This window comes from Elaeis guineensis, chromosome 4 (assembly GCF_000442705.2).
Source record: "Elaeis guineensis isolate ETL-2024a chromosome 4, EG11, whole genome shotgun sequence".
NCBI lineage: Eukaryota > Viridiplantae > Streptophyta > Magnoliopsida > Arecales > Arecaceae > Elaeis > Elaeis guineensis.
In genome coordinates this window covers 30,903,009-30,929,630 of record NC_025996.2, presented here as the reverse complement: position 1 = coordinate 30,929,630, position 26,622 = coordinate 30,903,009, and the positions used below count along the sequence as shown (strand labels likewise).

General features: G+C 35.2%; 1 protein-coding gene across 1 annotated transcript; it reads left to right on the top strand.

Annotated features, from left to right (window-relative positions):
- The first annotated feature begins 4,691 nt into the window (after nucleotides 1-4,691).
- Nucleotides 4,692-25,623, top strand: LOC105043026 (increased DNA methylation 1). Its single transcript, XM_073256066.1, is given in 16 exon segments — nucleotides 4,692-4,856; nucleotides 10,828-10,873; nucleotides 10,999-11,092; nucleotides 12,735-12,821; nucleotides 18,265-18,422; nucleotides 21,515-21,656; nucleotides 22,052-22,109; nucleotides 22,248-22,304; nucleotides 22,398-22,640; nucleotides 24,483-24,547; nucleotides 24,661-24,717; nucleotides 24,801-24,894; nucleotides 24,991-25,034; nucleotides 25,036-25,129; nucleotides 25,210-25,270; nucleotides 25,273-25,623. Coding segments are annotated over 16 exon segments (1,512 nt in total). The 3' UTR covers nucleotides 25,320-25,623.
- Nucleotides 25,624-26,622: the final 999 nt, after the last annotated feature.

Genomic DNA, 26,622 nt, shown 5'->3' with positions numbered 1-26,622 from the left:
TTTTCATAGTAGCAAGATGTAATCAAGGCTGTTTTGTTCCTAATTCACCATGATCTCCAGCCACCATCATTTTCATAGTAGCAAGATACGGCCACTATCATTTTTTTTGTAGCAAGATATAACCACCATCATTTCTATGATAGTCAAATTCTGTTATTTCCTTTCATTTACTGAATTTGTCTTATGTTCCCTCTCTTATCTATATAAAGGGAGGCGACCTATGTATTCAATTCAGATTTCAATGAATGAAAATGAGTGTTGCTGATTTCTCTTATCTAACCCCTGTGTATTAGTGGCGAGTTATAAATCCTAGAACTTATCACTCACATTCTTCTTTTCTTGAGTGTGGCGTTCTACCCCTTTGTGATCTGATTGTGGCGATTTTCTTATCAATCAGATTTCAAAGATTTTTTTTTTTCTCTTTTTCTTGTGCTCCAACCTTTATTCTTACCTACACAAGATAGTTATTTAGGCCTGGGCACATCAGTTTGGTATCAGAGCCTGAGGGAGTGTTTGACATCCAAATTATGTCTGGAGGAGACGAGGCCCCTGTCATTCCTAGAGGCATGAGTCTGGAACAAGCTCAGATTATGGGGCTCCAGCGATGTCAAGAAGAGATGATGGAGCAACTCAATCGCCTAACACAAGTGTTTGAGCAGTTGGCAATACTTTCCCCACCACCACAGCGGCATGGCCATCCAGCACCACGACGAGTTGATCGCGATGATGAAGAGGAGTATGACGAACCGGAGATGATGATGGTGTGGAGGAACACCCATGGCAAAGGCGGCAGCAAAGGAGTTCGGGAGACAATATTAAGATGAGGATCCCATCCTTTAAAGGAACCACTCACCCGAAGAATATCTGGAATGGGTGCAACGTGTGGAGAAGGTTTTTGAATGTCAAGACTATTCTGAGGTAAAAAAATGTAAACTTACTGTCCTTGAATTCACTGATTATGCTAATCTTTGGTGGGAGAATGTGAAAGCTCAGCGTAGGAGGGATGGAGAAGAGGAGATCCAGAACGGAGGCTTATGAAGCGATCATGGAGAAGCGATTTGTCCCTCAATATTATAAGCAGGAGCTGTACATCAAGTTACAAACTTGAGACAAGGGGGGATGTGTATTGAGGATTATATCAAAGAATTTGAGATGCTGATGATGAGATGCGACTTATGAGAATCTCAAGAACATACCATTGCAAGGTTCTTAGGAGGCTTGAATAAGAAGATTATTGATACGGTGGAGTTGCAATCTTATGTGTTCCTTGACGATGTGATCAAACTTGCTGTTAAGGTGGAGAGACAGCGCAATATGGTGCAAGTAAGCCAAGTAAGACTACCAATCGTCTTCCTTATCACCATGGTCCGTCCCTAAGGCGGTTCCAAAAAAGTAGAAAAAGTGATTCTAGCAAGCAAGTCACAGATGCGGTCAAAAAAAAGAGAAGGTGAAAAATTCACAACCTCCCAGATGAAGTTGAGATATCAAGTATTTCAAGTATCTTGGTTACGGTCATATAGCCTCTGAATGTCCAAACAAGAGGGTGATGTTCATTCGAAGTCACAAGAAGAAATTAAAGTGAAGATGAGGCTTTTTGGAAGAGGTAAAAGAAGATTATGTGGAGTTTGCAGATGAAAGAGAGCTGTTGGTTATTTATCGCAACCTGAACCTCAAGCCAAAGTGGATGATGAGCAGCGCGAAAATATCTTCCATACCAGGTGCACCATCCAAGATAAGGTATGTGATGTTATCATTGATGGGGGTAGCTGTACCAATGTGGCTTCTACTATTTTGATGGAAAAACTTAATCTGGTGACTATGAAGCATCCTCGTCCCTATAGATTGCAATGGCTTACTGACGATGGTGATGTGAAGGTTACAAAGCAGGTTGTAGTACCTTTCTCTATTGGTAAGTCCTACAAAGATGAGGTTGTTTGTAATGTGGTTCCTATGAAAGCCAGCCATCTTCTTTTGGGAAGGCCTTGATAGTACGATCGGAGGGCTATTCATGACGGCTTCAAAAATACCTATTCATTTGCCAAGAATGGAAAGAACATAGTGTTGGCACCACTTAGCCCGCAACAGGTCCAGAAGGATCAGCTTGTGATTGAAAAGGGCAAGAAAGAGAATCTATTTGCCAACAAGGAGAAGTGAAGCGAGTTTTGACTAATCATGAAATTATTTTTGTTCTTGTAGCTAAGCAGGTTTCAAGTGAAGAAGTCTCCCTTCCACCGCAAATGAAGGAGATATTGGAGGAATTTACAGATGTATTTCCGGAAGAGTTACCAAAAGATTACCACCAATCAGAGGGATCGAGCATCAGATTGATCTCATTCCAGGGTTTGCCCTACCAAATAGACCAGCCTATAGATGCAATCCCGAGGAGGCCAAGGAGTTGCAGCGGCAAGTTGCGGATCTTTTGGAGAAGGGTTATGTGAGGGAGTCTATGAGCCCATGTTCAGTACCAGCTCTGTTGGTACAAAAAAGGATGGATCTATACGGATGTACGTGGATAGTAGGGCGATAAATAAGATCACAATAAAATATCGCTATCCAATCTCACGACTGGACGATATGCTTGATGAGTTGCATGGACTAAGGTCTTCTCAAAAATAGACCTTAGGAGCGGATACCATCAGATTCGCATGAAGAAAGGTGATGAATGGAAGACCACATTCAAGATCAAGTTCGGATTGTATGAGTGGACGGTCATGCCATTTGGCTTGTCCAACGCACCTAGCACATTCATGAGATTGATGAATCATGTGCTGCGTAAGTTTATTGGTGATTTTGTGATTGTATATTTTGATGATATTCTAATTTTTAGCAGGAATCAGGAAGAGCATATGGAGCACCTCAGGGATATTTTTGAGGTTCTACGACAAGAGAAGCTATATGGCAATCTCAAAAAGTATCATTTTTGTCAGGATCGCATAGTCTTTCTTGGCTATGTTGTGTCACAATATGGAGTGGAAGTTGATGAGGAAAAGGTGAAAGCGATCAAGGAGTGGCCTGTTCCTACTAATGTATCTGAAGTGAGGAGTTTTCATGGCCTAGCATCCTTTTATCGGAGGTTTGTGAGAAACTTCAGTACTATTCTTGCTCCTATCACTGAATGCATCAAGAAAGGAGGAGAATTCAAATGGATTGAAGCAGTCCAAAGGAGCTTCGAGTTGATCAAGGAGAAGTTGAGTTCAGCACCCATTCTAGCTCTACCCGATTTTTTCAAGACTTTTAAGGTAGAATGTGATGCCTCCGATGTGGGCATTGGAGCTGTTCTGATGCAAGAAGGGCGTTCCATAGCATATTTCAATGAGAAGTTGAATGGTGCAAACTTGAGCTATTCTGTCTATGACAAGGAGTTCTACGCTCTGATTCGGGTTTTGAAGACTTGGCAATATTATTTATTGCCAAAGGAGTTCGTCATCCATTCTGATCATGAGTCTTTGAAGCACTTGAAAGGACAAAGCAAGCTAAATCGTAGACATGCCAAGTGGATAGAATTCTTGAAAACCTTTCCTTATGTGATCAAATACAAAAAAGGGAATGTCAATATCATGGCTGATGCACTTTCTAGGAGGTATGCTTTGATTTCATTGCTTAATGCTAAACTAATGAGATTTGAGTTGATTATAGATCGATACAAGGATGATCCAAAATTTGTAAATATTTATGAAGAGTACGAGAAAGGAGCTGTAAATGGCTATTACAGGTATGACGGATACTTGTTTAAGTCAGGTCGGCTGTGCATTCCTAACAGTTCCATTCGAGAGCTTTTGGTGAGAGAAGCTCATGGTGACGGATTGTCGGATCATTTTGGAGAGAAAAAAATATTGGAGATGGTGAAAAAGCACTTTTATTGGCCAGCTATGATTCGTGATGTGCATCACGTCATTGAGAGGTGCGTTACCTATAAGAAGGCGAAGAGCAAAGAGACTTCACAAGGGTTGTATATGCCGCTATCTGTACCAGATCAACCATGGGTAGATTTGAGTATGGATTTTGTGCTTGGGCTGCCAAGAACACAAAGGGGGAAGGATTCGGTTCTGGTGGTTGTGGATCGATTCTCAAAAATATCTCATTTCATGCCATGCCACAGAACCGATGGTGCTTCACATGTTGCAGAATTATTTTTCAAAGAGATAGTACGTCTGCATGGTGTACCAAAAAGCATTGTGTCTAATCGAGATGTCAAGTTCTTGAGTTACTTTTGAAAGATCTTGTGGAAGAAGCTTGGTACTAGATTGCTCTTCAGCACGACTTGCCACCCACAAATCGATGGTCAGATCGAAGTGGTAAATCGTATCCTCTCTTTTTTGCTTCGCATTGTTGTTAACAAGAATATGAAGAATTGGGATGAGTGTTTGGCTTATGTTGAGTTTGCTTACAATCGTAGTATTCATAGCACTACTAAGCATTCTCCTTTTGAAGTGGTTTATGGGTTTAATCCTATCACCCCACTTGATTTGGCACCACTTTCAATCAGCGAAAGAGTTTGTATGGATGGGAAGAAGAAAGCTGAGTTGGTTAAGTCCATGCATAAGAGCATCAAGGAGCAGATTGAGAGGAAGAATGCGGCTTATGAGAAGGCAGCCAACAGAAAAAGAAAATAAGTTCGCTTTGCTCCAGGTGATCTTGTTTGGATACATCTTCGCAAAGAACGATTTCCAAACTAAAGAAAATCTAAGCTCATGCCGCGTGCTGATGGTCCATTTCGAGTTGTTGAGAAAGTGAATGACAATGCTTACAAGATTGAATTGCCTGGTGACTACAATGTGTCCGCTACATTCAATGTTCGAGATCTTTCTCCTTACTTGGAGGATAGTTTGGATGATGGGGAAGACTTGGATTTGAGGGCAAATCCTACTCAACAAGGAGGAAATGATGTGCACCATCATGAAGAAAGAGATGATCACATGCCATATATGGATCTAAGAGCCAAATTGATGATTTTGCTCACGTGCGTAGAAGCATGATATGGTGTGAATCAGATTTGACAGGAATTTGAAAGAAATTATTGCTTGAAAAAAGGGCCGAGTTTAGAAGCTTGTTTGGTTCTTCCTAATTCACCATGATCTCCAGCCACCATCATTTTCATAGTAGCAAAACGCAATCAAGATTATTTTGTTCTTCCTAATTCACCATGATCTCCAGCCACCATCATTTCTATAGTAGCAAGATGCAGCCAAAGTTATTTTGTTCTTTCTAATTTATCATGATCTCCAGCCACCATCATTTTCATAGTAGCAAGATACGGCTACTATCATTTTTTTTGTAGCAAGATATAGCCACCATCATTTCTATGATAATCAAATTCTGTTATTTCCTTCCATTTACTGAAGTTGTCTTATGCTCCCTCTTTTATCTATATAAAGGGAGGTGACCTATGTATTCAATTCAGATTTCAATGAATGAAAATGAGTGTTGTTGATTTCTCTTATCTAACCCCTGTGTGTTAGTGACGAGTTATAAACTCTAGAACTTATCAGTCACATTCTTCTTTTCTTGAGTGTGGCGTTCTACTCCTTTGTGATCTGATTGTGGCGATTTTTTTATCAATCAGATTTCAAAGATTTTTTTTCTCTTTTTCTTATGCTGCAACCTTTATTTTACCTACACAAGATAGTTATTTAGGTCTGGGCACATCAGATGGGCTATTTAATTCTATATATTTGTTTATTTTTTATTATTACTAGCAATAGGCACATGATATAATACATATTGAGAAATAAACAAAAAGAAGTTTAAGTGACTGACAAATTAATAAGAGAGATAAAATGCATGGACTAAATAATTAGTATGCAAATTTTTATTTGATTTAATTTAAAATGTCCATTAGGTTGCAGATGTAGATATGAGATAGAGATTTTTTTTAAAAAATAGAATCCAACTAGGATAAACTATGCAGACTAACTACTTGATCATATTAATTCATAGATATTCATAAAGAGAGGAACTAATCATAGATATTCATAGATATTCATAAATTGCAAGATAACTCCAATCATAGCTTACTTCAATATTTAATTATTTTTTTACTATATTATTTATATTTTATAGACCTTATTTGATATTCCTCTTCAAGGATCTTTTTTTTAATCATTTCTTATTACTATTATACATAACTTGAAATAGAATAATGGCTCCATCCCTATGGATTGCATTAAACCTTAATCCTTTTCTTATTATAGTTATTTATTTTTCTATAGATTACATTTTTTTGCATCATTACTTCTTATATATATTTTGTCTTTTGCACTTTTGAGATAGCAAAATGACTTTATTCCTATGGCTTGCATTGATCTTTTATTTTTTATTATATTAATCATTATATTTCTATAAGCCCATGTTTATCATACTTTCATATTTTGCTATTTTATATATTTTTTAAAGTACATATTTTGAAATAGCAGGAAGACTCTAGTCCCATAGCCCACATCAAATTTATTTATTTTTTATTATATTAGTTATTTATTTTCTACAAAATCTTATTTTATTATTCTTTTATATTCATTTTATAATTACTTGTTATATTTTATGTTACACATAATCTGAAATACCAAAATGACTCCATCTATCTCCAAAGCTTGCATCATTATTTAGTTTTGTTAGTTATATTATTTATATTTCTACAAATCCTGATCATTCTCACATTTTGTTCATCATTTTATCTATATTTTCCTATTGTGCATATTTTGGAAAAGTAGAATGACTCTATCTTGAAGCTTGCAAAATTTATCTTTATTATTCCAATTTGTAAAAACCCTAACTTTATTATGTTTTTGCTTCTTTTCATCACTTCCCTTTATATTAATAGAATGACTTTAATATTGTATGTTTCATTAATCTTTGGTTATTCTTTTCTCTTATATTAATGATATATTTTTATATATTTTTTTTTTTTACATTTTTATCATTTCTATATTTTTACTGTGCATACTTTAAAGTAGTATAATGACTTCACTATCTTAGCCTATACTCTTTTTAGTGATTCTAATAAATCAAATTGCTTTTAACAATATGAGGAATCCAACTCCAGTTAAAGTAATAGATCTCATCTTAAGAATGAAAAGCTTATGGTAAGCCCTATCATATTATTTAAGAGATTTCATGAAAGTGAATGGGCAAAACTATTTCATGAAAAAAAACAGCCAATTATCTTACTAGTTGAAGAGGGCATCTTAGGTAATAAATAAAACCAACATTTAGAAAGAAGATATATATATATATTTTGATTCTTTGATATGAATTTTGCTCTTCCTTTCTCACGCTAGTTTTTCATTTTGCATACTGTTTGTTCCTTTGAGTGACAACTAAGATATATATATTAAGAAAATAGAAAGCATGCTATTGTATATACTATTTAGCTATGCAATAGTAAGTATTCCTTCTCTTGTAATGTATGTTTTTTTTATCAGTCTATTAAGTATAGTGGCAATTGAAAAAAAATTATGCATATTATTTATTTTTTTGAAGATGCTATTTGAAGATCATGATAATATTTTATTTATTTATGATTATCAATTTTAATGAACTATTAATCCATATTTGTTGTCATGCCTTTCATTTAATTATATGTTGGTTTCTACTCATTCACTCATAGAGAAATTGATTATATCACTTTTATGAATATAATGATGGATGAAAACATATTGTATGCATTGTTTTCTTTGATAGGTACTATAATATCATGATGATCGTGACAATATTTGTTTCTTAAAATTATATGTTTCATATTCTAGATTCAATGGCTAAGCAACATTTCTTATTTGACATAGAGGTTTATAAGATGACTTATTTTAGTTAGATCTGATGTTAATTGAAGTAGGTTATATTTTTACTTTTAAAAAAAAAATACTAGAATGGGAAGAAAAGTTTTTACTTAATTCAAAAAATATATGGGCCAAGTTTTAATTCTAAACTCAACTTATTGGGTCTAGAATTTGGATATTAGCAAAATTGAATTTTTATTTGTCACTCATAACTAGGTTTCAGGCTTGATTTTATAGTTTTGATTTATATCCTTTCTAAGTTAATCCAATATATGATTATTCATAGATTTAGTAGGTCTAAACTTTAATTAAGGTCTGAGATTAAGCTAACAAGTTTCATAAAAGTTAGAGAGCTATTTAGGATAGATAAATAAAATCAACATTCTCAATAGGAAGTTATATATAATTTTTTTTTCAATCTTAATTCCACTCTTTCTTCTTAATACTGATTTTCGATTCTGCGTGTTGCTTTTTGTAAGTATTCTTTAGAGTGACTTACATTTCTTAGAGTGACAACTATAGTATATATACAAAAAAGACAAAAGAATGTTGCCATTCTTTTATTAAGCTATATCCTAGTCACTACACCTTTTGTCATAAATAAATTTATTTTGTGAATGTCTTGAATATAATGGTAATTGAAAACTAGTTGCGCATATTGTTTTCTCTAATAAATACTATCATGAAGTTTTAAACAATATTCTATTTCTTAAAATTACAGACTGTCAATACTAATGAGCTATTAATTTTATAACTATCTATTTTGGATTCAATGGGTAAGACTGTATATCTTGTTTGATTCAGGGACTCTTAAAAATACTTGCTTTATTGAGCCTAATGTTAATCTAAAAATATTAAGTTTCTACCAAATTCTTAAAAAAAAATATATAGCAAAATTTTATTTCTTGACTCAATCCATTGGATTTAATTTTTGAGCTATTAAAAGTTCATCTAAGTCCAATAAAATCTTAATATGTTATAACCTCAGAGTGCTAGCCATAATCATGATATGTCTTATATTCAATTATGGTTCAAATGCTAACATATAATATCTGTTTATAAAATAATTTATATTTAGATCAAAATTTTCATCATTATTTGGTCTCAACTTCATGAAGATTAGTGGATGTCTAGGGTATTTGGGAAGAATATCCCTTATTGTCTATCCCTTTTCTTATAGGCCTTTTTCTATCTTAAAAAATAAAACCAAGATATAGACCTAAGTTGGTTAAATGCCACTTTAAAGAATTTATTTTATCATCTAATTTTAATTCTATAGATACTAACATAACTAGAATATTTCTCCATTAGAGAAAAATCGGTTTCATAAAGTAGCTGTGGGCATTTTTGGCATCAAAAAGTAGATATCCTCAAGGAGAGGGGTATTTTCATCATCCTACCCTCTATTTCAGTATCCTCATATTTTCTGTGCTATACTTACCTTTTTATGTCCATCCTCCTCCCCCTTTTTCTTCCTTACCCATCTACATTCCTAGATCTTTTCTGAACTCTTCTCTTTTGTTCTTTCTCATCTCCATCATGCCTTCTTTCCCCTTCTCCTAGGACTAAAACCCCTACTCCCAAGCCCTAATCCCATTACTTCCTCTAACTCGATCCTTTAATCCTCTGATGGCCAACAAAAGCAAAAGCCTATCAATCTAATATAGCAGTCTGCAACACATTCTATCGATGTAGTGTAGGAGCCCACAGTGCAATCTATTAATGTAGTATATGAGCCCGCAATGCAATCAATTAATATAGTGCAGAAGCCTGTAGCACGATCTATCGATGTAGTGCAAGAGGCCCCTACACGATCTATGGATATGCCACAGGAGCTTGCAGTACGATCTATCGATGTAGTGCAGAAGCCTATAATACAATCTATTGATGTAGTGCAGGAGTCTGCAATACCATCTGTCGATGTAGAACAAGAGCCTACAGCATACCTTATTGATGTAGCGCAGAAGCCTATAGTATGCTCCAGTGCTCGAGTAGGCTTCAAGCGTGAACTAGCATTTATCCTCAAGACCCAGTCTGAGCTTGACCCCACCTTCAGATCCACTCGGCTCCGCAAGCCCTCTATTCCCTTTTACTCTACCTTCACTCCTCATCTTCCATCCTCAATAAAAAGCCAAAGAACGCTAAAAGCTCTAATATGCCAAGAAAGAGAGGCAAACAAATTAAAGTACCTGTTGGTGATCCCTCCTCCTCTCAATCCTTGTTAAGGGCTCCAATTTCATTCATGGGGACATTTGCAATATCTGATGGTCATGGTGGACCTAATGTTGAGATCTTAATCGATGTCAATGGCATGCCTCCTACTTCGAAGTATGCATCAGGGATTACAAGACCAAAATCAAGCCTTGAAATAGAAAATCTGGTAGGAAAAACTCTTATTCCTATTTCAATTATGCATGTAGAGTCTCCAACTATTATTGCTATCATAGGCAATGTAACAAATGCCAAGTATCTGCTATTATTTTTAATTATTTTGGTAATATTATAATGGATTGAAACTTGGATATTTCTATTATTTTGTAGTCATGATATGATGAATTTAGAAAGAACTCTATTGAGATTCAAAGCCACTTGATAGTTCGTTGATTAGATTACTCTTATGGAAATCAATTGATTGATTAAATTTTGATGTTCATATGTCCATTCAGTTGTTTGCTATCAATACTTGATAGTTAATATATATGATCATATAGTATTTTTTTTAAATCTTTATTGATCATCCCTATGTTCTAAAAAACAATGACTGATCTAAGAAGTTTGAATTATTGATTGATTCAAAGCTAGACCAGTTATGTACAAAACATGATTTTTTCTTTAGATTTCTTTCTGAAATTGCTTGCTTACAGACTTTTTAAGTGCATTTTGCTATAATCTATCTATTTATTTATTTAAAGCTATTTGCTGTAGGATATACTGCCAACTATAGGTGGTACAACTTTCTTATTTTTTTTGTATTTTCTTCTTATAGTTTTGGTTGATCCCATCTCAAAAATATTAATAATATGGTCTAAACTCTAAATTGATTTTATGATTACAGGAAGTTGAGACTGGTGGTCTGATAAAGGATGTTGATAACTGTGAAGGTGAAGATAAATGCTTTGTAGTTCCGATATGGATGTTGACATTGGCTTCTTAATTTTTTTTTTCTCCTTTTCCTTTTTTTTTCCCCAAGGGACTTACAGACTCTTAAATTCATTTCATGCTTCAGATGCCGAGAAGTTCACATCATTACATGACTTGTGTCAGGAATCGAACCAATATCAAACAATCCCTGCTCAAACACATGCTACTAGCAGCTTTGGGTATGTCTCCATAGTGGCTTGTGTGCACCACTTTATTTTATTTTACCTTTTTGGATAGCTTATGCACTCACATGTTTAATCATAGAAGGTAATAGCTAACCATTTAAAATTAAGCATACATTTGTTGCACTTCTAAATTTACTAGTTAAATACAGATTTCGTGAACTTGGTTTGTTAGAATATGATATTATCATTTTTCTAACACAATAATATGATATAATAATCAAGGTGCACTTGCTTATTCAAGATCAGAAGAATATAACTTATATCATATATTTTACCAAAGAAATCATTATTCACTTTGTATTGTGCAAAATAATTGATTTATTTTTTTAACCTTTTTAAAAGGATTTCTTAATTTATTAGTTAGATTTTCTATCTTTTTTGGATAAAAAATATTATAACAAACTCATGAAAATTAATCAAGATAGATCAGTAGTGAATAACATGGCAAAGCCAGGGTTTCTAAGCAGGAGGTGAAGACTTAAGAATTTATAATAAGTATTTGTCATAGTAAAATTTATTAAATAAAAAATAAAAAGATTTCATAAATGTTGATTTATATTGATAACTAATAAATTTTTTTTGATGATTTTTAATATTTTGAGAATGTACCAAAATTATCTTTCTCATTACATATTATTGAACATCATTGTCCATTAATCTTCCATTCAATTGCACAGCTAATTGCTTACATTGTCTACTTGATTGACATGCTAGACATAATTATTTGATAGTAAAATAATTTAGCCATCAACAAATACTGGTGAGTTGTGATTCTTTAAATGATCTTAAGATCATGATAGCCAATTTTCTAAATCGGTTCCATAAATCACCATACAACTTATTCCAATAAAGTAAGCTTTAATTTAATGTAGGTTAAAACTCAAACATAAACATGTAAGTTCCTTCATTAAACGAGCATTAATGAATAGAAGAGATTCATTAAAATAGAGAGCGAGTAGCAAATGATCCTAACATATACATATAACAAAATAAAATTCAATATTTTAAAAAAATAAAAGATTTGATAAGAAAAAAATATGCAGTCAATGATCATAATATATAAGTGTGGACTCACAAAGAGGTGTGTACAACACCATCGGCAAACTCTGGTGTAAGTTTTAAGATCTATAGCCTCTAGCAAGACTTTTATGATCATGAGAGAAGAATGTTAAGCCAAGGCATTAAAAAAAAATTATGAGGTCTAACTATTCTAAGAGGAGGTCAACAAACTCTCATAAAGACGGAAGTGGTACATGCTTCTCTGCCAAGATGACACCCTAAGTGATGCCTCGACCATGGTAGCAAAAGACACCACTTCTTTGAGGAGTGGTTGGATGTTAGTCATGAGTAGGATATATAAATGTAGGAGTTTTAAACCAAGCGACTTCTAGTCCCTATACCACTGGCTCAACTGGTTATCGTTCATCTTTGGGCTATATATATTGTGGTTCAGACAAAAAGTTTTATCTTAAAGAGGATATTCATGGCATTTGAAAGTTAGTTTTTATCTTCTTTCTTTAAAGAAGGGGTTTAATATTAGGAGTGGCATTGCAGCCGTCAACACAACCCTTGCAGAGATCAGAATAGGTCATTATTGTCACTTCTTGTTCTTCTCCCTTACCTTATGGCATTGTAGGCAACAGGTTGTTGAAGGGAAGGTGGAATTAATCATGGATAGGGTGGAGGAACTAGCAAAGACAAAGACAATGGAGGGACCTTCAAGGTTGGGTTTCGTCCTATAGATAAACGTCCATCCATCCTTATCTTCGCATTCTACCGCTCCATATCTAAGTTCCCCAGTTGATGTGAAGTTGGTTACCATGTGGGTTATTTGACTGTGGTAGGATCAACAATGAAAAAATATATCCTGCATCATATACACCACATGACGGTTTACCACACCAATTATAAGCATAGGTCTCGATAGATCAACACCAAGATAAGTACATAAATGAATAGGATCATTAGGAATGTATATCTATGATTGGCATCATATACCGCCGTATGGTATAGGATATAATTTCTTGATCAACCATTTGGAAGGCTAAGGAGATCCAGAAGTGAGAAGGCCATATTCCATCTATGTAATAATCAATAGGAATGTCCTCAAATGTTGGGCTAATGAAGCATCAAGCAATTTAAAATAGTTGGTCATGGGCAAGAAAGTCACCGGGTCCAAATAGGTAGACTCTCCTACTATATTATAGGTGGTGGGAGTTGGTCAAATGGGACTTATGCCAGCTTGCAAAGGAGATTTGGAAGGATGCTAAATGAAACTATGTCATTATAGTTTTTATCCCTAAGATGGAGGCCACATATTGTGTGGGGGAATTCCATCCTATTAGCTTGCTTAATAGGTATCTCATGCCTGCTAATAGATTAGAATACATAGTTATTGATTTAGTTGGAGATGTTTAAAATGCTTTTCTTATAGCCCTACATCATTCATTCATTTACTTGTGTAGAAGTTGTCATCATAGATAGTAGCTATTGTGAAGGCAAAGTATATTCTATTCATGATACACTTTCAAAAAGCTTACAACCTCCATGGTTGAGGTCTTGAGGATATGAATCTCCTTGATCGAGGGAGTTGTATGTTGAAGGTGGTCGGTGTCATGGTGAGTAGCAAGTTGGAAGAGCTTCTATTAGGTAGGGATTGAGGTAGAGGGGACCCCATTTCTCCTTTATCTTTTATATTATCTATTGATTTTTTGCATCTGATTGGCCCTAAAGCGAAGGATGACCAAGAGACTAACAGGCACTTTGCCTCCTCGCGGGGTCATCAATTTGTGGTATGCAAATGACTTATCAATATTCTATAAAGCTAACAAGTGATTTTGGAGATGCTTAAAATTAGTGCTCTATTGCTTTGAGGGCCAATCAAGTCTTAAGTTGAATTTTCATAAAGTTGTTATGGTCTATTTGAGATAAACATGAAGATTCAATATGTGGATGTCTATGATTTATAGCGCTTGCTAGATTGATGCAACTATAAAACTTTAAATTTTGGATTTAAATTAGAGTATCGGCATTCTGCAAGGGTATCCTTAAAGACTATTTTTTCATTTGCTTAGATCTTTAACTAGAGATCTTCTGTCCTTTCTTTGCATGATGAGTGAGCAAAAAAACTTACTCTTGTCGATCATTTTCCTAATCTCTTTTGTAGTAAAGTGAAAACAAGAAGAATTGGTTGAAGAGTTTTTGGAGGAGATAGCTAATGGTGTGGTTGGGACTCCAGTTTTTATACGGTCTCTTGATTTTATCTTCAAAGAGAATTAGTTCTTGTCAAATTGTGCGCATCAGAGAGTACCATTTATCTTTGGATGGCATCCATCATAGGATAGATTGCTGCACATGAGCATGTGGATTGTGGCATGCATCGCACATTATTTGATGGCCATACATCCTGTGATGGATGCCATCCACGACTACATTGTGGTGCTGCATGAGCACCGTGGGGATTCATACTCTAAATTCTATGTTCAAGGGTGGTTGAATTAGTGAAATTCTTGTGGATGACTTGGTGTCGGCAGTAGGATAAAGGCTACATATATATTTTTTTTTCAAAGTCAAATTATTATGCATTTTCACTTGGCTAAAGGTCAGCATCTAGTAAAATTCAATCATAAGTATCATAAATCCAATCACAAATACTATAATTAACCTATCACGTAAATACATCTAAGCTGCCCTATCATCTAGTACAAAGGGCCTAATGTTAGGTTTATTTTGATATCATTCATAGTATTATAGGATCTCATCTAAAAAGGCTAGTTAGAAAATATGATGAAAAGTGGACAGGATTGGGTCGGGCTATGCTTTTATCTAATCCCAGACCGATTTTTTTTTTTTTTTTTTAGCTTTGGGTTCAGCTTAGGTCTAAAAATTTTTGGACAATTCAAGCCTGAGTTTGACTTGAGCCTAGGCCTAGGGGTTGGACTCGAACCTGATTGGGCCGGTCTGAATTATCTATTTGGATCGAAAATAGATCTTGCTTCAATGCAATTGAAGTTTAATATCTCATATTATTGCTTCACAAGTAAATGGGCAAGCCAAAAACTGAGCTTTCTCCTATAATACAAATAAATGATATATGATATATCATTCTCATCTAAATCTATTCCAATTTGCCCTTCACTTTCTCATCATTCTCTCCAAATAATTAAATACAAAAGTCAATTTGCTCGAGCTTAAATTTGAGCCTAAATTGGGCTCCACTTCGAGTCTTGTTTGGGCTCAGATTGGGCTAATGACATACCTGATCCTAGTCCAAAAAATAAATTGGCTGTATATTTAAACTCAAATCCAATCTGAATACTTCTGGCTTAGCCCATAGCCCAAAGTGAGGTCACCCAAGCCGATGAATCTCGGGCTAGCCCAAATTCATTTTTGGCCCAATAAAAAAAATTATTTAAATTTTTTGATTCTATATAAATATCAAAAATTTATCTAGCGCACGACGGATTTGAGGCTAAATACACAATTACATGGCTCTACAAGAGATATGGGGATTTTCACTTGCAAGAGGAGGAGCAGTTGATCAAAGCCTAAATGTGGGATTGGAATGCTTACGATGTTGGATGACCCCAAAGAAAAGGTGTGCCATGCTGGCTCCGTGGCACGGCCAGGTGCTTTGATGTTGTGAGATTATGCTAAAACTTCGAGCCCGGCTTCCTGTTCCTCTGCATGAAGTTATGGGTCGGAGTGTGTGGGGAGGCTTCAAGTGTCCGATGAGCTATTTGTTAGTTGTGAGTGGTTCCTGGGACCAAACCAGGTCGTTCTCGTGTAGGATAGATAACGTTTTGCACATATCCTATTGGGAATAGTTGGACCTGGGTCAAGTAAACCCTGTCCTTCCTTATTTTATTGATCAATGAAAATTGGTGGGCTTCACCTATGACTTTTTAGTGGTCTCAAGAATTTTTTATTAGGGTAAAATGGCCTTTATCTCCTAGGATTTGGACGGTTTACATATCTGAATTGAGGATTAGCGGCCAGCAGAGGCTGTAGGATACTGTTAATTGTGGGCTTGTGGCTTACCAATTAGTTTTATTTTCTCCTCCTCTTCTCTTTTATGATGTTTGTATTTTATGGGACAGAATTTTGAGTGCACATTGTTAGAGTTTGGTGATTTACTTCCAATCATAATTAATCTATGTTCTTATCCCTACCAGCACGAGCAGAGAAAGTTCCGCTTGTTTGTGAAACTGAAATCAAGTTAAAATAACCTAATCAATTGTTCGAACTCCCGGATCCAGTTAATAAAAGACACTTCAAACTATCCCAAGATGTTTTAGTTCTGACAGTCTACGAAATAATCTCAAGGACAGAGCCCTTGCACTTGTAGCACTCTAACCAATAAATAGTTCGTTCCAACATTTTGAGCATGGCAATGGAGGAAGTGAGACACTTTCCTCCATTATTAAAAGATTAAGGAATATACATAGGTTTGAGCATACGAGATTGCAATGATTTCTCTAAGTAGATATATGCGTCAGAGGTGACACTTTTCGGAAGTTTTCTGTGAGCATCATTCTTTTTTTCTTTCTGTTTTTTTTCTGAGCAAATATTTCCCAAACAAATGGCATTCAACCTTGTCAAGTTTGCCATTTCAAATCACTGCTTTTGATATCTGACTCAGGAGCCCTCATTGCATGCATAAAGTTGAACAAGCTTTGTTACAACTTGTTGTCTATCTTCTTCATAAAATTTGTCATGAATCTGATATTCTGATTTACTTTATGTTCTCAATGACTTTGTACCTAACATATTCTTGTATTTATTTGAATCCAGATTATCGCCGCAAGCAAGTGAATTGGGATCTTCTCAATGTGCATCTGCAGAAGAAATAGTATACGGAAAGTTAACTACAAAGTCTGTATATCAAGTCTTTTGCTATCTTTCTACCACCCAAAAAAAAAAAAAAAAAAAGTGTTTTTTCCCATTAATTTTGTATGGTTCAACTTCTGCAAGCATCTTACTAATTTGGTGCTTTTTTTTTTTTTTTTTTATTTTCAATAAAGAGATTTAGGACTTCATAGATTAATATTTGAGAGTGGCCGATATGAGAATGTTCCAGTGAAATACCGGATAGATGGAGAGGTTGGAGAACCAATATGAGTATGTTGGTCCTTATTACAGTTGGAAATTATTGTTGCACCGTTCTGACTGGTCAATCTACTACTATCTTTCAACAGAATTCACTGCAAGGGCGGATAGAAAATTATGGAATACGCTGTACCCACTGTCGTGATGTGGTATATCTATTTATTTTGCTCAATATCTTTAAATTCTTTAATTTTGTTCTTGTGTGCCGACTATCTTATATATGGCTGATAAGCAGGTTAGTGCTTCAAAATTTGAAGCCCATGCTGGCTGTGCACACAGACGCAAACCGTGAGTTGGGGTTTTTGACATGCATATGTCCAATATATTATCCATGGATAAACATGCATACATACAGCACACACATATACATACACATACAAATACAAAGAGAGAGACAGAGAGGGAGTGTGTGTGTTTTAAACTGGAAAGCTTGAAGAGTAGTATTTGGCTCCAAATGCTTTCTAAAGAAAGTCAATGAGGGAACTCTCAAAATGAAAACCAATGATGTTGATCATGATCTAAGATATGTAACTTACAAACTAATGACCATTTATTCTAGAGCTCTCTTATCTATACATCTAACTAGAAAAATAAATGGTGGCAGCATAGCTAGTGAGTAAAATGCATAGCATAAACTACTTGATTTGCATTTCCAAACTGTTGATCTTGATCTAAATATTTCTAAATGTATATAGATTAAATTTTGTATAATTTGCATGTTTCTAATCTATAGATCAAAGTTATATTGATTTCATACGATTGAAATTATCAATTGTCTTTTCATTTGATGCATGAGTAAAAATACTTTAAAAATTCATGTTTTTTGGTTTCTGCCCTTTTATATATCGTAGATCATGATCAATGGTGCGGATTTTCATTCTGGTAGGCCCTTCATTGATTCCATTTGGAAGCATATGGACCCAAATTATTTTTAGAAGCATTCCAACCTAACTCTCTCTCTCTCTATATATATATTTTATTTGTGTATATTACATGTATATTCCTTTCAACCCCTTAAATTTACTCATCTCTCTATTCCATTGTGACTTAATTTCCAGGTACCATGGCACATATACTTTGGATGGAAAATCACTTCATCAAATAGCACTTATACTATCAATGGAACGACATAAACAAAGTGATACACTCTGTCAGATGTGTAAAAGAAGTGGCACCCTTGTACAATGTGATCGATGTCCAAGAGCGTACCACAAAGGTATATGCCTTGTCTTTGTAGGAAAATTTTTTATGTACATGCGTATTTGTATGTGTATGTATGTATCATTTGTTTTTGTATTCTTGGTTTTCAAAAAATATCTTTATTCCAGACACTCTTACACAAGTTATAGTTGGAACTTGTTCCAAATTTAGCCACCTTTATTGCAAAAGGGTTCCGCACATTCATGTGCACGATTCTAGGTATTTGTTGCGGCAATTCCTGTAGCTGTGAAATGGCATTTGGACACTAGAACTTTATCAGGTTTATTTGATTTTTGTTGCTTATTCTTGTAATATTGTTGTTATCTAGTCAAGAAGTCAGTTATCTTTTCTGTTTCATGTAGATTGTGTGTAATGTTGCATAAACCAAATGTCGGACAAGGCAAGCTTCTTATCATGATCTTATCCTTTGGTTCTTGACATGCAAATTTATGTTGTGCTGTGGTGAAACTTAGGACATATTGCAATGGAAAGTCACATAAGCACAGCAAACAGATGGTTTCAACTTTCAAGATGCATGCCTGTATGTTTACAAGATTATGTTTTTATGGTCAAGACTGATCTGGGTAGCTACAAAGTGACACTAATGCTACTCCAGTGCTGCTACTGCAGCAACCACTATAATCATCATTTTTATCATCAATAAAATTTGAAGAGCATACATATCATTCCATTTAGAATATCTGTACCACAAGTTAACAACAATAACAGATCATTGATGAGAAAATAATTGGCAATAACATAATTTCTAAGGAGTAGCTTCAACAAATTATACCTTATTGCCCAAAGGAAGCAACCCGGGGGGGGGGGGGGGGGTGGTTAAATTGGGTTCTTTATGTGCTTCTAGTTAAACTAATTTAAATATATGTGATGTGTATGATTCAAGTAGTAGTGGATTCAAGATATATGTATAATACTTTGCAAGGATTTAAAGCTAAACTAAACAAGTAAAGCCAAAAACAAAGCCACAACACAAATACACAAAGATTTATAGTGGTTCGATGCAACTCGCATCTACATCTACTCTCCAAGCTCCTCTTAGGAATTTCACTATAATCTCCCTGATTATAATGTGTTTGTTTTTTCAGGCTCACAAATAAATCCAATTGGTTTTCAGAGATCACCAACCATAACTTTACATCGATAGGTTTTTGGGCTCACTATCAATTCAGTTGATTTTTCGGGCTCACAAACCAAAATCTTACACAATTATTTTTAGGATCACAATTAAACTTAGTGGTTTTCCAAGCCAACCAACCAAAACCTACAATGTCTAATTACGGGCTTGAACAAGCCTTAACCCCAAGTTTTTTCTCCCAAAGAAACTTATAAAGAAACAAAAATACAAGATAAGATTTTAGCACAAAAATAAAAACTAAAATAGAATTTTTTGAAGCACGGAGAAGAGGTTGAAATGTTGAGCTTTGGAAGCTTGATACTCTTCTTTAAAGGCTGAAAGAGTATTGAAGATGTTGTGGAAGAATGCTCTTGAGTGCTCTTTGAAATGATGCTCAAATTTCTCTCTTTTCTTTTCTCTTGATATTCAATGGAGCTCTCACAAATTTAAAATTTTTTTTGTAAATCCATTTGCCTTTTTTCTTTTGATTTTTCACCTTTAAATAGACTTAACAATGGTTGGAGAATGAGTTTGGACCGTTGGAGTGAAAAAAATAGCCGTTGGGAGCGATTGGGAGCAAAAAGCTGAAGTTATGAAAAACTAGTCATTTAAGTCACTGGATCGACTCAACTTTTCTCTTAGTCAACTTAGTTCCTCACTACTGTCACTGGGTCGACTCAATTTTCTTTGAGTCAGATTAGTAACTATTGTCAGAAAATTCAGCCTTCTGTCTTTTGCTGCCTTCTGAGATTGGGTCAACTCAACTTCTACTGGGTCGACTCAACTGATGTACCAAGTATGCCAATTGCCGGAGTCGACTCAAAACCTTTCGGAGTCGACTCAAAATCTTTCAATATTATTTTTCTTTAATTTTTGACCTTCCAAACTTGAATTTTTTGGCCCCAATCTCGTCTCAATATATTGCTTCCTTCAATTTCAATTTCTCTTTTTCCAATCTTATTTTCTTCGTACCAGCTATCCAAACTTGTGTGAATTTGTTCTTTTAAATGCTTTGGCGTGGTATCCTGAGAGATTTGCCTTAGATAAATTCTTCATTTTGAATGCTTAAAAAATCCTACATCCAATTTTAAATACTTGATTAGAATTATAATTATTCAAAATTTGGCAATCATCAAAATCAATCATGAGGTCAACATACCTATAGCAATATATAATACACATGCATTTTTGTATTATAATGATTGATGATAAAGTGGCATTCAATGATTTCAGAAGCAACATGCTTATATGTGCCCGACTACATCTAATTATGTCTTCTGTTGAGGTCATCAGACGATACCAACAGATATCTTAAACTATGGAATCCAACCTTGCACTATTTTGATGGGTCAACTATGATTTATCATGGGACACACAACACTGAATGTGATGTTAGTTGGTATCTAGCAGCAAAATGTTCAACACATGCTGCCCATTGACAATCTTGGGTTGACCTCTCTACTGGATTATGCAGCAACAAGGTGTCTATTCCTTTTTAAACTGTCTAATTTGAGGCAATTTTACCTGTTTACTTCAGTGACTCACCAATCCAGCTTTCTCCAGTTGGTATGAAATGATTTTGAATGCTTTTGCATTCTATCATATTCGTTGTACATCTTTGACTATATTCCTATTTTACTGTGGGTGAACGTCTACTTTTTGATGCAATGAAATATTTTAATAGTCTCAACTTTGACAAGAGTTGATTTTTACTTTTCCAATCTTCCATGCATGTATCAATTATTGCAGCTATTTTATATGGATGTAGAACTGTTTAATATTTATGCCAATACATTAGTTTTCTCATGTAGTTAATAGAATGAATATATTTCATTTTATGGCTTCCATCTAGTAACTCTTTATATGCGTTTTGTGATGTTTTCACATGCATTTCATGCAAATCTTATTGGTAAGTGAATGCCCACCATTCCTATATATGTCTTATATACAATGGAAGTTCTTTTTTCTAACAGAATGTGTGGGATTGTCGAGCATTCCAGAGTCCTGGTTTTGTCCATTTTGCAAGAAAATGTATAAGGGAGAAAAGCCTCTAGCTCGGCAAGTTCAGATGGTCAAAACTTCAAGTACTAAACTGAGTAGCTGTGTGCTTTGCAGGTTAGCCACTTCATGCATGTTCCATGTGTGAAACCATTGCGGCCTTGAAGTCCCTCATTATGTAGCAAACTCACTCCAGGCCTTTGTTTTATATCTGTTGAGGCCTGATAAACGTTGTGAACCCTTTCTCTAATAGCTTAAACTTTTGCGGTCTGTTGTTTAGTTAATATGTTATCAGAGCCAAAGGTTATAGGTTTAGATCCTCATTCAGGCCTATTCTTTTGGAGTCTGTCGGTCAGTTAACAGAATCTACTATGCTTGTCAGTCATGTTAAAGCAATTGCAGCTTTGATTGCATTGAGCCCTTGTAGTTGTGCTTTTATTTGAATATTTTTTGTTTGAGCTGTGAATTTCATTATGTATATTTTCTTTGTTGATCATTGTAATGTATTCCAGGTCTACAGATTTTTTGAAGTCAGGATTTGGTCCGCGCACTGTTATACTATGTGATCAGGTATATTTTTATTATTATAAAGCACATAATTAACGGTAGTGATGTCAGTTCTCTTCGACAGCTTAAGAAATTGTCAGCATATGCTGTTTATTGCTTGTGTTTGAGTGAGTTCTCATCGAATTATTTAAAATTGCTTAGTGTGACAAGGAGTACCACATTGGATGCTTAAAAGGCAACAACATGTGTGATTTAAAGGTCAGTGCATTTACATTCTATTATCTTTTTAGATTGTTTTATCTGTCAAAATCACTGAAAATTGTATAATACAACTCATTGTTTCAATCACAGGAATTGCCGAGTGGTGACTGGTTCTGCAGCAATGATTGTAAAAAGATTAATTCTGCATTAAAAGAGTTAGATCTTTGCGAACCAGAACCTCTTCCTGACTTGGTTTCACATTTGATCAAGAAAAAATGTGAGGAGAAGGGTCTTCACATGAATGCAGACACTGATTTAAGATGGAAACTTATCCATGGCACAGCTTCTGCTGCTAAAAATCCAATTCTCTCCAGGATAGTCTCTATTCTTCATGTAAGTTCTTACGGGCTTAAGCAACAAAAGTTGATTGACAGTTGCAATTTTTGGCTGCATTTTTATCAAACAAGAGGTACACAACGTTTATGGCCCATAACTATTTAAATTGCTATTACTCTATAAATGAGTTTTGCAGTAAAATTTATTAGGAGTCACCAAACTGAATTGTGGTCATAAAAAAGGATGGATTAGGAGATGACCTGCATTTACCTGTAACTGACATGAGCTAGGTTATGTCTGTTTTGGTGCGTACTGAGGTGGGTAATTGGATTCTCACTTTCTATCCTTATTGCGGCATGGAAGTCAGATTGGTTCTTCTTTGCAAGGACACAGGGTAGTTGGATAGCATAGATTAGAATGCTAATGGAACTCTTCTGTTTTATGTGAGTTACCTTCCCAAGATTTTTCTATTTTTTTGGGAGTGGAAACCTTCCTAAGAATTTTAAGTTCACTTTATTGTTTTAAACAGTAAGGTGATATATTGCTATCTTATCTATGCAATATAGTATCTAGTCAAGTATACATGCGGGAGAAGTGTTGTACATAGTTATTTTTCCTTGTTGAATTTAGGATCGCATTATATTGTTTTCACGAGATATGTGCTCATGCAATTTTTATGTATGTCAGAAACAAAAGATAGACCCTAAATTCATTGATCAACTTCTTGATTGTATCTTTTCAAAGGCTGTGTAGCTACTCTTCCAGCCTGAAAGTACCACATACTTTTTGGTAAAAGATTTGGAAGGAAACAATTATTCAGAGTTGCCCCTGCAATTTGGTGGGCATGTTGAAATTTTTCCTAATAAGTTGTTTACATGGAGTTGGTTTAGTCTTTGGGAGAGCAATTTGCGGTTGTTGGGATAATTTAGATTCCTTTGTTCTCATTCTTTCTTTCTTTCTCTTCTTCTAGTTGTCAACCTTTTAACAACCTTTAGAGATGGTTCCTTCTTTCTCATCACCTATGCAGACTCCATGAGTTGGCAGTCTAAAAAGCTTAGAAAAATTTCCAGCAAACTTATAATATGGAATGCAATTTTTTCATGCGCTGATTTAAATAATACTAGGTGGCTTGTTGCCCACAAAATAATGATAGATGGTCTTTCTAGAAGTACGTTATCCATTGTCATTCGGATTCCTTATTGATTCACGTCTTTAGGTACTGGTTAATGTGTTATATATATATAGATTTACTGTTTTAATATGAAGCAAATTGGGTACATAATATTTATGGGACACTATTGTATGTTAAAGTCACTTCAGTGAATCTTATTCATTGACATGTTGCTTGTGTTTGTGCCTTGCAAAGTCGATATTGAAGTGTCTCTAGGAGAACCTAAAATTATATATAATACTGCATCCTTGTGCTCAACTGCAGTAGTTACCTATCATAAGTTCCACAAGTAGTCGAATCAAAAGTGACTAAGGCTGGCCTGTTAGCTTATTAATTTGTCCATCAGTTGCCTTCTTTGGACAACTATTAACAAACCACCTATCCACCAAGCACTGATTTATATGTATGTCTGAGATGAAATCAAATTTTTCTGCCATTGACTTGTGATCTGCTAACTTAAATCATGCTCCTGCTGCAAAGTTACTACCTTGTACCACTTCCAATTTCATGAATTAGAGAAGCAACGTACGTTAAATTATTTCTATTCCTGATTTTTCTCCATTCTTTCATGTTAAAATTCATTTTTGTAATGCTTCTTGGGGAGTCCAATTTGTATGTTCATGCTGCTTGTATTTTCCTTTTTCTTCTCTCCCCCCCCTCTCTCTTTCTCGGTAAGTTGGCGGGATAATGGTTGAATTCTCTTCTCCAAATCGCATATTTTGCTGCAGGAATCTTTTAAACCAATCAAAGATGATGCAACCGGTAGAGACCTAATTAAGGCCATGGTTTATGGGTGAGAAAAGCCTCAGTCATATACTCTATGTTTCTTTTTCCTTTATTGGCAATTCTTTTGTCAGTCACCTCCATTTGAATTTATCCTTCAGTAACCAAATTTCCCTTTTACAGAAGAAAAATCGGCAGTCGTGATTTTAATGGGATGCACTGTGCTGTGCTGACTGTCAAGTAAGAGCTACATATTGGCATGTTTTACATACTCTTTATACAAGGTTATATAACCATGGTTATATCTGGTGCAACAATTGCAGTTCATTCGTTGTGTCGGTGGCAATTTTTCGAGTATTGGGCTGCCAAGTAGCTGAAATGCCCTTGGTTGCTACATGCACCCAGGACCAGGGGATGGTGAGTTCCACTTTAATGTTTGTCTGAGATTGTGTGCTGAACTTTTACTCAGGATCATCCTTTGTCAATATTAATCAAGCCGCCCGCCTTCTATAGGGCTACTTCCAATCACTGTTTTGGTGCATTCTGAGAACTCTATCAATCTGGGAGTAAACATTTTCTGGTTCCAGCAGCAAATGATGCTGTATCCTACTGGAGGAACAAGTTTGGCTTTGAGAAAATATCACGAGATCAGGTCGGTAGCTTTTGTTGCACACCTAGTGTGCTTTTAAGTCTATGTTATGGTGTAATAATATGATCGAACAATTCCTGCAGCTCCCAGAGTGCACCAAGGATCTGTACCTAATGGTTTTTGAGGGCACATCACTGCTGCACAAGCAATTCCAGCACCTCAGGTCTTCTCAGAAGGAAGCAGAAGAAGCTGAACTCACTCTTCTGCTTAAGTGGGAGAGGCAGTTCTCTTCTCTGCCTTTCACCTGACAAGAACTGTGGCTTTGGCACTATGATGGGGATTTCCATGGTTAGCAGGTTATGGTACTAGCTATAGTGGTGATAGATTTTGGTGGATGTTTCGAAAGGGACAATTGGTGGCACAATTGGCTTCAAAGAGGAGTTTCCATGTGCAATGGATGGAATAATTTGGCTTTCAAAATGTTGGACTAATAAGTTTTGTTTGAGTAAATGGTCTATTTTTGACTGTCTTGTTTCTGTTATGGGAGTTTGGGTATCTGCAATGGCTTCTGTCTTGGATTCTCACCTGGGTAATGCTCTGTTTTTTTGGACCTGTTCTCCTTGAAGGAGGAAACTACCCTTAGCTCTGAAATGAACATTTAAGCTTTCCTTTATTCTCTTGGTCCTGCTTGTTATATGAGATGTTCTACTATGTTCCATGGTGAGTAATGCGAAGGGCATCCTGTTTTGAAAAGTCCTACCGAGGAAATTTTTGTGTGCACAAAATTTCATAGAAATTTTCATGATGAAGATTATTCCTAGCAGTTCAGCCCATTTCAGAAGGGCAGACAATAGGCTCCAACATATATGATTTCTGAGAAACTCCAATGTCAATTGGAAAAGTATGATGATATCATTCTGACTTCCCCAGCTCAGTTACAGATTAAGCTAGGTATAAAATTTCTGCCGAGTACTTGGTTGGAGGTATACTTGATGGATCAATCAAAATTTTATCTATATGTTAGATTTTCTTTTTTCTTTACCAGTTGGGTAAATACAAGTTATTAGGCCATAGCATGTTGTTAATTATTAGGACTTGGAATAGGTGCTGTAATTAGAAGATGTAGCTTTTCTGACCACATAGTAGGCCCAAATACAGCTGGCAGCAAACTTAGTTCACTCATTAGCAATTCCCAAAGTAACTTGGGACATTACTTGAAACAAGAACTCGGCAGGTGCGTATATTACTTAGTTTGTAGGGCACCATATAAGCTCTACCCACTTTTCACGTTGGAACTGGGCGAAGTCCTGTACTTGGATGAAAGAGTTTGAGGTTGGATTTGTAACAACTCAAACCTTCATCCAAAAAAGCTAGTCAAAAGTATCGTTTAAATTTTTTGGCTCTATATAAATACCCAAATGATCCGGTACATAGTCGATGTAGAACTAAACAATCTTGCTTGTGGTCCTCGTATGCTCTTCCTGTTTAAGCTCTGACATTTTTTTGCTAGGCTACGAGTTTAAATCCATTCAAATCTAATTATAAATACCCTAGTT